We start from the raw sequence: 13,824 nt of genomic DNA on the forward strand, positions 1-13,824 counted from the left end.
CACTGGGTTTCCTTAGATACTGCAGTTCTGATCCCACTGCCATAAATGCCAATGTATAACAGCCAGAGAGAACAACTCGGGCAATTGTATAACATTAAAAAAAATAAATAAATAAAATTTTCACCGTGCATGGCGTTGGAAATTGTCTTGGACGACAAGAGTTGTTTTTTAGTGTCGGGGAAAACAATAGAAACAAAGGCGAAGGCTCTGTTGGACAGCGCAGAGAGAGTGTGGTCTCAGCAGACGTTTTCTGAAAGAGAACGCTCCAGATTTTCCCTTGAAAGAGATTGAGGAGAGACAGCACGAATCACGGCTTCATCTGCTCTGTATCTGTTTGCCAACTGCGGGCCCGGTTGAAGTGTGAACCTGGATGAAGATGAGTTGCTCCTGACGGCAGCCAAATAAGCCCTGTGAGGATTTTTACCTGTGCGTGAAACAAAAAGAAGCCGAGCCTTGCTTCATGTGTGTTTTCTCCTTGCATGGAGACAATCGCCATGGCAGCCTTATCACGCCGCTTCATGCAATCAGTGGGACAACTTTGCCTGGTCATTGGCTCATGAACAAATCACAAATCACAAGCTGTTTTTTTTTCTTTACGCCCTCACAATGGCCGCCAGAGGACTGATTCACTGATCCTGTATGATGGCCATCTGGAGAGCTCGTGTGTGTTCGTTTGAAAGAGTGTGCATGTGTTAATGTGTGTGTGTGTGTGTGTGTGAGAGAGAGAAGGAACGTCGGCAGGTACGCTCACCACCAGCTAGCTCTGCATGCATCACAGCAACACCTGTTACCGTCTCTCTGAGCGTCTCCTGTGGGCTTTGAGCTCGTGCCCAGCAGAGCAGACTAACTGTTGTTCCCTCAGGAATGACTAACTACCTCAGCTGTCTGATTCACACACATGCAACAGCTGGATGTGGACCGCAACTCTAATCAGGAAGGATTTCCACCAATCAATGACCCACCTGTGATATGAAATATGGCTGTTTTTAGACACGCCTTTAGTGCTGGGAAATTATTCAGTACAATCGTTTATCAACTTTCAGCTGACTCATATCGCTATGATATAATCTTATTTAAATTTTTTAATTATTAAAGGGAAAATTCTGCACGTTTCATGTGTATGTTCAGTCAACTGAAGCAATAAATTCCTCAGTGCAAGCCATATTTACCAAGAAAGCTGAGTTATCCTGCTTGCGAAGCCAGGCTGCAGTGACTACATTAACCATGATGCATCGCAAACAAACTTCAGGATCGCACACCCATGTTGCCGTGTATCTCCACCCTAGCCTAGCTATTACTGTGTTGGCCAAAACATTGTGTTATCTGACAAAAATACTCATCTGGCACAACCCCTGGCTACTCAGAGGCAGAGACCAGAAATCCAAACTGAAATCGCCTGTAGTTCTTCCTGCATCCAGTGACATCATAATGACATCACTGGACATAGGAGGAACAACTCTTTATTGTATCAGCTGACTACATTTATCCTCAACGTTGACTGGACATCCATATGAAAAGTGCAGAATTTTCCCTTTAAAAAGTAATTTGTAATCAAAAACTGAATGAATGAACAATAAACATAAATTAATCATTTAAAGGCAAAGTTTCTACATTTTAAGAAACGTGCTTATTGGCTTTCTTGCCAAGAGTTTGACGAGTGGATTGATACCAATCACATGTCTGTACTCTCAAGTGTTACACTAATGCCAGCAGTTGGCTAACTTAGCTTAGCATAAAGACTGGAAACAGGGGGAAACAGCCTGGCTCTGTCTAAAGGTAACAAAATCTGCATCACACATCTAAAGCTCAAGAGTTAACATGTTGTTTCTTGATTATTTAATCAGTATAAAAGTCCAAAAATGACAATTCAGCGTTTTGCAGGGGGTTAGGTTATGTAACTATTCCTTGGCGGGACCAGTAACTTCCTGAAGTCTTTGCTGGTTGCCTGGCAACTGGTCATGGCCAAAAAAAAGGGCTTTAGAGAGCTTTTTTTTTAGAGAGCTTTGTGCTAAGCTAAGCTAACCAGCTGCTGGTGGAGGCTACGTATTTAGAGTGGTATCAATCTTATCATCTAACTCTCTGCAAGAAAACAAATAATATAGTCCTTATTTCCCAAAATGTCAAAACAGCCTATTCCTTTGGTTTACACGTCCTGACTGCATTTGGTAAATGAACTGCACTTTATTATAGCACTCAACCACTCAAAGCGATTTACAACTACATGTCACAGTCACCCTTTCACACACATTCACACACTGGGGGGTTCAATATCTTGCCCAAGGACGCTTCGACATGCAGATTGGAGGAGCCGGGGATCAAACCAATGACCTTCTGATTAGTGTGCGACCTCCTGAGATACAGCCGCCTGATGAGTTTTGTCTAATGCAACACACAACAGTGGCTCTCAATTAATAGCATTAGATATTAATTTGAATATTTATTGGGCACATTTCCTCTGCATATCTGGGGTCTAATAACAAGAGGAGGAGTTTGCGTTTTACACTCCATGCTGGGCTTTTTTAAGACCGACTTTAGACTGAACTGCTTGACTGTTTCTAGGCAGAAAAAGACCAGGAATAGCATTTATATCATCATGTAGGGAGATAAAATTTGTAGAGGATATAATTGAAAACTTTACTGAATAAATAAAATGTGAGAAGAGAAAACAGATGGTGGGGAAATAGTCTCTAAAAACCTGGCTATGGCCTGATCGCCTTTAAGAATAATGAAGTAATACATTCTCTTTCCTTTTTCTTTTCTTTTTTTGATTGACATTGTACTGTAATGTATTCTCCTAATGCATTTTCAAGTTACTACCCTGCATCAAAAATTCAGCAGAATCATTTTTCTGCAGCAGCGTCGGGGACCAAACACCAGGATTCTTAGGACTAACTATGGGCTTTTACAGGATGCGCGCCGCAGCATATGTCCTTCATTTCATGTGCGCAACGCTGAGGTGCTTACATCATGCTGCAAAACAAATATGCTGGCACTGGGGGTAATGGTGCGTCTAGCTTCATTTTCCAGCACTGCAGTCATGTCTGCTTCTCCCTGCGCTGGCTCCAGGAGGGCCCAGCAGCTTAACAAGCCTCTCGGGGACCCAGACAGCAGAGAGGAGATGATTTTACCTCAGGACACAGTCTGACAGACACACACACAAACCCGTATGCACATCCACACACACACACACGCTGGGCAAAGTCAAACAAGTGGGTTTAAAAATGCACATCCACAAGGCTTCAGACACAGTTTATACACCCACACAAAGGCTCATATTCCTTGTTGCCTGGGCTTACTTTGTAGCTATGTGCACGGCAGGGGGCTCCTATTCTATGTTCAGGCCCTTCAATACAACACCAGCACTCTCTAATCCACAACCTAAAGCCTAATAATCACCGCGGTTCATGGTGTAAAATTGGCTGCTTCCAAACAGCCGTGACAGGATAGAAAAGCGTTCAATCCCCTGCAGTAATCTAACTTGAGTTCAGATGTTTAGAGATTCTTCCATAACCGTAAGTCACATAACAGACACTCCTACACAAACAAACAGCGGCTCACACAGAGGTCAGAGTAAAGCAATAATCTCATTTACATCCGCCAGATGACTGTTTGCTGCTGAGGTCGACATTTATACACCGGTTACAGTAGTATCTGACGTGTGCTGTGTGCCAGGAGAAAATTATAGCAATCAATGGCTATTGATCACCGATAGGTCTTAGGGTGGTGGTAATAACAACAAGGATGGCTGGTCAGAGGATGTGTAGTGCTGAGGCAGTGTCAGTGAAGGAAATAAAAAAAATAACAAAGCAAGGATGGGGATGACATCTTTAGCAAAACAACGCAAGATATGACTTTTTTAGTCACAGTAAGCAGGCTTTGGTGATTTGCGGGTCAAAAGATGTGAAGATGTTGAGGTTAAAAGTGATTTATGCCATCATCAGGGTTACCTGTGAACACTGTTTCAACATCATTTAAATTACTATATTTCCACGTGCAGTTGAAGACCAGGAGCCGGCTGCACAAAACACTACAGCCAGACCGATATGGAGATTGTTTTTATTCATTTATCTATTTTCCATCATTTCTAATAACTAAAACTACCAATCAGAGTTGTAATTTTGTATTTTTATAGCACTTGTCAAACCATAATTAAAAAGTGCTTCACAACTGTCAAACAGAAACAGAATCTAGGTAAAAAAAAAAAAAAAAAAAAATTGTTTGCTGCCTTGAAAGAGATTTTACAGGGGTAAAATTTTAGTTTCCATGGAGACCATCTGTTTGCTTGCACTGGCGCAGTTATATTTATTATCTCCATCTGAAAGGTCAAAAAAATTACAACAACTTGTCTGATCTGGCCAAAAAAAGAGAGATAACCAGTTACAAGAAGAAATTGCGGTAGAAATCTCTGTACAGAAAAGAGATCCCCTGGGATAAGACTTAAGGGTTTTCCATGTAGCCGATTTCACCTTAACTTAAGGTGTTTTGTGCAACCGGCCCCTGCTTCACATAAAAATTAAAACATTAATTAAAATAAATACACTAAAAGGTGGCTGAAGCAATAGTTATATGTAACAGAGGCCAAAATATCCAGATGTCCATATCAGTGCTCACTGGATCACTGCTAAAAAGATTCCACTCACTAAAAAGATGTGATTATTTATTGAATTATTTCTCCATTTTTCTGAACAAATAGGTTAAATGTATTTGGACGTTTATACAGAGGAAACACCAATGACTACAATCAGTGCTTCTATTCATAATAATAATCCTACAGTTTATCAGACAATTTACCAGTGGAGAGAGCACTTGATTTGATGCACTGGAGCTCAAAACACAAAGCATCAATATCACACACCCAGAGCAGGTTTAATTAAGTGTGAAATCCAGAATCGTGATTGTAAATATGATGTCATCAGCTACTGAAGACGGCGCTTGGTTGGAACTGCAGCGTTCGTGCAGGGAGAACAAGTGCGACTCCGCACCGAATGAGTGACAGAACAGGAGTTCGGGGCAGACTTTACCTTCGCAGATCCGGTCCAGCCGCTGCCTCTTCACTTTGTGTTTGTCAGTCAGGGACATGGCGTCAAACACAGCACGGCACAGGACGGCACGGCACGGGTCGGCACGGCGGGGCACCTCTCCTCCTCAGCCACAAACACTGACAAGGTTCAGACTCCTAGTGCACTGTCAGCACTATTCCCCGGGGCATACCGCCTCGGCACATACACCTGCAAGAAAGGCAAAAGCCTGGTTAAACGCTACACATACACGCACGCCGTATATACACACATTATTGATGTACAAGCACAAAAAAACTCCATGACACGGGAAGGCATTAAAGAATCCTTGACTACAAAGTCACTCAGCCTCTTGCTCACAAAGAGCCCGGGAAGCTGCAGGCGATAGATATACAGAAAATCAGTGAATCACACACACTCTCACACACACACACTTACTCAGATACTGTTGGTGACAAAGTGCCCCATTTGCTCTAAAAAGTGACAAAGCTTCCGTGCTCTAAAAGCTCCACTTTTCTCCTGTTTGAAGTGTGTTTTTCTTTTCACTGACAAACACTCATCTGAAGCTCCATCAGGCTTGTCATTCGTCACATTCTTTATTGATCGCGGTGACATTGGAGGTATGTCGACTCAGACAAATAGCAATCTACTTTTACCTCTTTTTTTTTCTTTTCTTTTTTTTTGCCCTCCGAGCCATTCAAAACAAAGCGAGCAAAGAAAATACTTATTCATCTGACAAAAGTTGATCTGAGCAAATGTGAAAGAAGCCGATAGAAGGCACGAAGAGACGATTCATCATCTGACAAAATGAAGCTCTTGAGTCGACGTGCTGCACCTGAAGGTTGACAGACTGTCGTGTAATGACACAATCAGGCCAATAGAGGGTAGTTAAAATCTACTCAGAGGGGAGCACACCATCTCACTTACACCTCTGTGCTAATATAGTGTCAGATCATTTATCCCTATTTCTCCTGAGCTCTTCCAACTTCAAATATACAACCTCTAATGCAATGACAGAGCAAAAAATAGATATTTCTGGCAAGTGAAGTCATTGTGATCAGGATTTAAACTGACAATTGTAATCAGAACTTGCCATTTCATTTAATTCAGAGGTTCAGAAAGCCTTCAACACGCTGACAGACATGCAGGCAAATCAGGGTTTCTAAGGCTGGTGTTACATAATGAAATTTTCATTTTCATTTCATTTTCTTTTGAATGTTTTCAGAAGATTATCCACATGGACTTAATGCAAAGTTTGTTAACGTTGCAGTCAGTAGGTAACTATCATTACTGCTGCGCTTTAACATAACAAGTTCTGATCAGAATCAGGTCTGTTATCTAAAATACAATCATATATATCAAGCTACAATTTCATACTGATCCCATGAGGTGAAAACAAAGAGCTATTTATTTATTTTCCCTGACTCAAAGAGAAAATGCATCAATAAGCATTTATGCACTTACGGCTCGCTTCCTATTCTCCAGGACAGTCAATATGAAAGTCGGTGCCAAAATAAAAAGCGATACAACACATCTGAACTGATATTACTCAACACGAAAATGATATGAAATGAAATGGAAATGAAACAGAGATGCAAATGTGGTTATGGTACTACCCACTTGATATAATCTCAAAAAGAAAGAAAGAAAGAAAAAGGTAAATTTAGTGAGCTAATTTTAGTGAAGTTAACTGCTGAATTGTGTTGCATGAGACTGATTATTTTCATGTAACTGTCAAGTTGCATGTGTTTCATGCAAATGCAGTTTTATGAAAGTTTCACCTTGTAAAGACAGCGTAAGACTTTATAAGACCATTATGAATGCAATTTAAGACCTACTTCACATCCACACTGGGATAAAAAAAAGGACCAAGGATTTGATTTTATACGACTGATGTTTAGCTGCCATGTGTAAAGTCCAGATCAAGTCTGCTTTTAATGTCGGCACAGATCCAACCGCTGTCATCAGGTCGCTTAGCAGAGTTACAGGAGTTAATATTTTTAGTGCAGAGTAGGTCGCGCTGCAGCCAGACTTCATTAAGGTTTATTGGTGCTAGGTAGTGTTATCAGTAAAAAGACTTTATAATGATAATGGTAACTTCATCATCCAATCAGTCTTTAAGACAGAAGACTGAATAGAATATAAGACATTTTAAGGGTTAGGGTTAATATTAAGATAAGTTAAAATTGAGATTATTGGATTCTAGATGATTTACGACCCCACAGACTCCCTGCAAATATCTTAACGAATGCATCTTTGTTGGAGAAAACAAAGTATGGGCAGTTTGTTTTCACTGGCAGAACATGAAGCACACAATGAGGATCAGTATCTTAGAGTAAAATTATTACAATACAACAGGGATTAAATGTTGCACTGAAAACTCAAACTCCACATCGAGCTCATCCAGGACCAGAGCCAGAGGCGCCTCTATTCTCTCTCAGAAAGTGCTGAGGCCATGAAAACATCTCGTTCTGCCAGAAAGCATCAGGGCAAAGTCATGACTTGAAGTCTTCATCGGTCCTTTGTAGTCAGAATTCAGAAGAAAGAAAAGGGAAGGAGGACATGAAGGTAAAGAGTTCAACAAAGAAGAACGCCCTCCATCGCTATCTGCGAGGAGTCAGGGTGGCGTGGATGTGAGCGCGCCCGCTCCTACGCTGTCGGCGTCATTTGTCAGATTCGGCTGGTCCGAGTCTGGGCTGTTGTGAAGTGTGACACTATCAGGACACGTCTAAACACATGGGACCCACAGACCCATCTCACTGAGGGGTTCACAAAGCAGTGTACAGCACCTTGAGGGGGAAAATCCCTCCTTCAGACACTTGGCTGATGATATCAAACACACAACAGATATTACTCAGACATATTCTGCTGCTGCAGGTCTCTCTAACTGCCTACAGTTAATGATTTAATGTTTCCACGAATGCCTTTTGACAACTCCCATGAAGGGACACGATGCTGCCGCCGCTGCTTTCAGTAAAAAGGTGGGTGTACGTGCACACACTAGAGAGGGGGCGTCCACGATTGTTAAACATTTCCGCATTGCAGCGCTACATGATGTAAGATCAAATTCAAACATCCAGACTAAAGTTCTGAGACAAATGTTCGCGTTGGGCCGTCAGTGAAGCGTGTAAATCTTGAGCAGGTCAGAAATGCAGTTTGAAATAGTCTTAGAAGACATAAGACCTCTGTCTTTTCAACGCTGGATTTCTCTCTTGTTCAACATCAGAACAAAATGTTTAGAGAGGAAGCCTCAGCTCTGCCACTAGAATCCTGATATTTATCATCTCAGTTTTATAAATGGCTCTCTGTGCAATCAGACATTAGCAACAAGGCTATGTAATCAAGACAATTCATTTGTGCAAAGTCAAAATATTTTAATAGGCTGCAAATTTATTTTAGACTTTAAAAGCTCGCCAAAAGCTTTGTGGTCTCAATCGACACCATTTATTTTCCTGCAAATATACGTATATCTGTTCCAAAACTCAGTTTTCCGTTTCCTTAATTATTAATAATCAGTATCTGCCCTAAAAAAAAAAACATATCGGTTGACCCCTAAACACAACAATCTGCCAGCAAAGGCACTAAAGGAGAAACTTACAAGCTAACAAACATGACTGTAAACAATACATGATTGTAGCACCGCAAGAATAAGTTTCCTCATTCCTCACCTTCTCTAATGTAAAACATGATAATTGATGACATTACTTTGGGCTTTAGGTGATTTTTTTTACTATTTTTACAAAAATAAGTGGCACATTAATCAATTATGAGATGTTTACAAAATTAAAAAAATCATCTTTGCAGTAGAGCTCCTATGATTAGATGATCAAAACAAAATTAGTTGCACACTATTTTGATAATCAATTAATCATTTCGTTTTTCAAGCAAAAATGAAAAGCGTTTGCTGGTTCCACCGTTTTCAGATGTAGGATCGGTGGATTTTCTTTGTCATTTATGATAGCAAATGAGAAATCTTTACATTCTGGACTGTCGGTTGGACAAAAGAAGCAATCTGGAGACATCACATTGGACTCTAGGAATTTCTTGACATTTTGTAGAGGACATTTCATAGACTAAATGACAAATTAATGAATAATGAAAATAATTGTTTCCCGTAGCCCTAATCCGCAAATGCTTTATGAGGAAGGAAAAGACCTCAGGCATGCATACGTGCTTACAAGGAAACACCACAGAGAACCTTTAACTGCCTTTTCATGAGAAATCTCTGTATCTACTGTGTTTTTTGTTGGTACTCATAAAGAGCAATTTTGACATGACAGAGCTACACACAACGGGTCACTTCCAGGGTGTCTCTCCAACCAGGCAGCACTCTGACTCCAGCATGTTAACGGCTGCTGGAAGGCCTCACCCTGTTACTTGATTCATTTCAGTTGTTTTCTCCGTCCCTCCTCCTTCCTTTTCATCTGTCCATCTCTCTGTAGTCCTGCTGCCTCTGAGGTCTCTCACACAGAGTCATCAATCACCGGGCCCTCTTCCAGGGCTTCCAACTAGTGTGTGTGTGTGTGTGTGTGCGCGCGCGACATAAAGAGTGAGAGTGACAGAGCGGGAGAGAAGTGGAGAAAAAGAGCGCTCATGGAGGATAACAAGACCCACGCAGAGGCCAAACCTGCCCCACTTCTTACACCCCCTTTTTCTCTTCCCCTCCTTTCCTGCTGCACTCATTTCCTCAGCCAGGTCCCAAAACTCCACTCTTTCTAAAATACAGCCAAGCATGACCCCCATGCTCTTATAAAAATTATTAAACCGGGCACAATTTCTCCACGGTTCAAAAGAAAAGCTGAAACAAAGCCGGCAGTGCAGCCAGCAGGGCCTGAAAGGGTATTTAGGCAGGGATTTTGCACTCTCAATCCAAACACAAAGGTCATATACATGAATCTTAATATTTAAGAGGCATTAAAAGTCAGATGATCGATAAAACTTCGTGCCTGAGGGGCCACAGCTCATTGAAAGAGAAACATTTGTGCGCGAGAGGCCGAGACATTAAATGTAGGAATCCATATCTGTGACGGCCGGCTCTGTCTCCCAAGGACGGCTCCGCTGTGAGCACAATCACAGTCCACAAACTCTGCTCAATGTCAGCCGCACACAGGGATCACTGTCCGAGTACACTGTCTGCAGAGGTGGGGGGAGGGGAGGTTAATACAGCAGCACAATGGATAGAGACAAATACACACAAAGGAGAGGTTTTAGTCAGGGCTGAAATACAAAACTGACTGAAAATTAACCAACAGTAAATTGCTAATCTATTACATTTTGGAAAATGTGCTTATTTGCTTTTTTTTTTTTTGCTAAGGGATCATCCATACCACTCTCATTAAATATGAACCTTAACCCAGGAGATGGTTGTCTTAGAATAAAAACTGAAAGACACTTTAATTTACAGTTTTGATTATTTGAAGTGAGGTTGAGTGAGATATTTATCAATAGTCAGTGTACTTAAAAGTCTGAATAATTTTCACCACTTTACCTTGCTGCCAGACTGTCTTTTCTGACAGAAAACTGCCAGCATATAAGCTAAATATCGCTCTCTATAAAGCAACCAGACTTCTTTGATAAAATTAGTCATTTTACCTTGGAGAACATTGGAGCTGCTTGTTTACTGCTGCTGTTTGTTTGTGCCCTTGTGTGACTTTGGTGCTTTAAAATGTTAGTTTGGATTCACCAAAGTCACACAACAACACACACAAACTAATCGACTTGAGGTAGCAGTAGACCCGCAACTCCCATGTTCTGCGAGGTAAAATGAATGATTTTGCCAATGGAGTTTGGTTGCTTTGGACAGAGAGATATTTGGCTTATATGCCGGCGGTTTCCCGTTGGAAAAAGCTGTCTGAGGGCAGTGAAAATATTTTAAATATACACTACATCCCTTTATCCCTTTAAAAAAAGAGACAGAGTGTGTTGCTAGGCGGAGTTGTCACCTTTAGTTTGAGCTAGGCTCGATTTTTCTTGCTGCTTCCAGTCTTTGTCTCCTGGCTGTAGCTTCATATTTACTATACAGACAATTACAATACAGATAATTTGAATATCTTTTCGGCTCTACAATGACATGAATGCCTTTGGATTTTGGACTGTTTTAAAGTCATAAAGCTCTACCAACGTTGGCAGTATTGAGAGCAATATCTGTAGTTTTGTCAGTGTGTTTCTGCCTGTGGCCATCATCAGAAAAACCAGATAACCCTTACAACGACCTTTTGAATAGGATAAGTATTTTGCTTTCAAAATGGTATTCATGAGGCGCTGAAGGAGTCTGGTGATTTTCAGACTGATCAAACTCATGACCTGACACTCCCTAAACAGATGACACCATATTTTGTTGAAGCAGACAAGACAAGTCAATCTGCTGTAACCTCGCTGGTGTGGAGGAGGTCATTCCCCAAAAGGTTAGCTCATTAATTTTGATGAAAATGCAGATTAATTTTCTGTTGGCTAATTATCAACAATTTCTATGAAAGATGAATCACTTGCCATTTATAAATCAAAAAAAATGAACCACTCATTAATTACACTGTCTCAATTATGAGGATTTGCTGCTTTTCTCCATTTTATATAAAAGGAAATTAAATATCTTCGGGTTTTGAACTGTTACTCTGGAAAAACAGACTGTCAGCACAAACAAACTGCAAATATGCATGCAAGTCTGTATGATGACCGTACTGTCCGCAAGAGGACTGAGAGTCTGTGGAAACAAGACCAAGAGAGGTGAAGGAAGGCCAAAGACGAAGGCCAGAAAACTGAAAACCTGGCAGATCAATGCTCAATATTTTGACTTTTGTTTTCACTTAACAGTTCCATCCCTTCATCCAGACAATCATCTATAGATTTATGAAAAGAATCACCAGTTGCAGTCCCAGATTCAGTCTCCACCCAATATTATGACTTTAACCACGAGTGAATGTGAAAAACCAAAAGTCAAATTGAATTAATTTGGAACAGCATCTTCTTGTAATGTGATGAAATTTAATGATGACACTGCTGCCGCTGTTGCAATCCATCTTCCTATTGAGAGGCAAACACTAACAGAATTGTCTCGGATGTGATTAATTGACTTTGCCGAAATAAGAAAATAATTTGGTTTGGTAAACAGATAGGAGCACCGCCCCTGACAGATTCTCATTAGAAAGCAGTGATTACTTACTTTATTAGACACTCTGGGGGGGGGGGGGGGGGGGGGGCTACGGATCTGAGGCAATCTCGCACAGTCAAAACAGTCATTACAGTTACAGTATCACTTCATGTGTTGACACAGATCAGTGTGATTTGGAGGAGCCTTATGAAGGGAGCAGAGAAGCTGTTTCCTTTTGTTTAAAGACAGACGGAAATATGTTTGGACAGGAGGGAGATTGCTTAAAAAGCCCAACTGGAGACAGAGCGAGAGCCGGGCTAAGACAGCAACAGTGGATGAGTTAGAGAGATTGAATAATTAAAAAGGTCAGGCTACCTGCCTGCTGTGTGTCGCTTCACACATGTAGGCGAGCGCACACACACACACACACATTCACTGTACACACAGTTCTGAGAGAGGCACAATGCACACTGGGGAAAAGACTGAAGAGACAAGTCATTTGGGGGAATGATCATTTTCCCTCGAACACAGTGTAGTTTGTGAACTAATTGGGTGAATCCATAATTAATTTGCTGACATTAAGCCTTCGGGTCTGCTCCACTAAGACTCTACTTTCTAAGGATGTGAAGAAGTGCTGGTGAAGCCTCGGGCTCACCGCTGAAGGGGGGGACTCTTGTTCTGAGGCTTCACAGCGCAGGTTCTGACATTTAGGGGAGATATCTAACAGCACTACACTCGCGCACGCGTGTCAGTTAACTCCCAAACACTGCCGGGAATAGTTTAATACAGGCCTAGATTTTTTTTTTTTCAATGAAATGTTTAAATGATGAATGATGAATATATTTTCAATCTACGTCAGAACCATAACAGGGCATGGCTGATATTCTGATATCCTCAGGGAAAACACTGAAAGATGTTAGGAGAGTTTTCGCAACCGTTTCTGGTGCTGAGGAGATATTTATGGATTTTTGACTCATGAAAGCAGAGTGACCCTCTGTCCACTCCAAACTGTAGGTTTAAGCGTCCAGCCATCACAGAATATTACTTGTTAAGGGGTTAGCTATGATTGTAGGACTGTGATGTGTGGATTTTTTTTTTCTCACTGTGGTGAAAAAGCCGTGTATCCCCACAAAAAAAAATAAAAGGAAAGTGCAGAGAGAGTGAACAGCAGAGGAAAAGGTTAGCAGTGAGCTGTCACTCCGACAGTAAATGCACAGTACAAGTTCCAGTGTGTCAGTTAATAAATGGCACAGTTTCTCCAGACCGAGAAAAGTCTGTTATTTCTCTACTGCTGGACAAGTGAAGGACGAGCAGGAAAAGTTAACAATACTTTGCAACATCAGCTCAGGTGCAACTGTATCCCTTCAAGAATAATTTGTAATTAAGCCTTGATCTGCAGTGTCTTTTTGGAAAATAAACCCTTAATAATAAATCAAACACTGAATGTCTTCTGTAATCATGTATTTATTTTCCCATATTGAAAATGGTTGTTGTTCTTGTTAGTCGTCCGCTGGTAACCCCCGTAATTATATTATTACCAATATCACCAATTTATTTTCTGTTTCTTTCATTACCAACCAGACTCTGACTTGTCGTGTGTCAGCAGCGCTGATCTCAAACGAATCGCACGATGGAAAAACACTGGACTGACCCTACAAAATAAAATTTGCAGTGATGACGGTAATGAGCTCAACCCTGCAGCAGGCATCACATGATGGT

General features: G+C 41.1%; 1 protein-coding gene across 1 annotated transcript in view; it reads right to left on the reverse strand.

Moving 5' to 3' along the window:
* LOC146312159 (C-terminal-binding protein 2) overlaps window positions 1-13,824 on the reverse strand; it is a 133,882-nt gene that overhangs the window by 69,540 nt on the left and 50,518 nt on the right. The window contains exon 2 of the mRNA XM_084741685.1: window positions 5,022-5,228. Coding sequence (XP_084597811.1) covers window positions 5,022-5,079 — 58 coding nt within the window. The 5' untranslated portion in view covers window positions 5,080-5,228. The remainder of the gene's footprint in view (window positions 1-5,021; window positions 5,229-13,824) is intronic.

The sequence above is a fragment of the Lutjanus erythropterus genome, chromosome 17, assembly GCF_056507025.1.
Source record: "Lutjanus erythropterus isolate fLutEry1 chromosome 17, fLutEry1.hap2, whole genome shotgun sequence".
Taxonomy (NCBI): Eukaryota; Metazoa; Chordata; class Actinopteri; order Lutjaniformes; family Lutjanidae; genus Lutjanus; species Lutjanus erythropterus.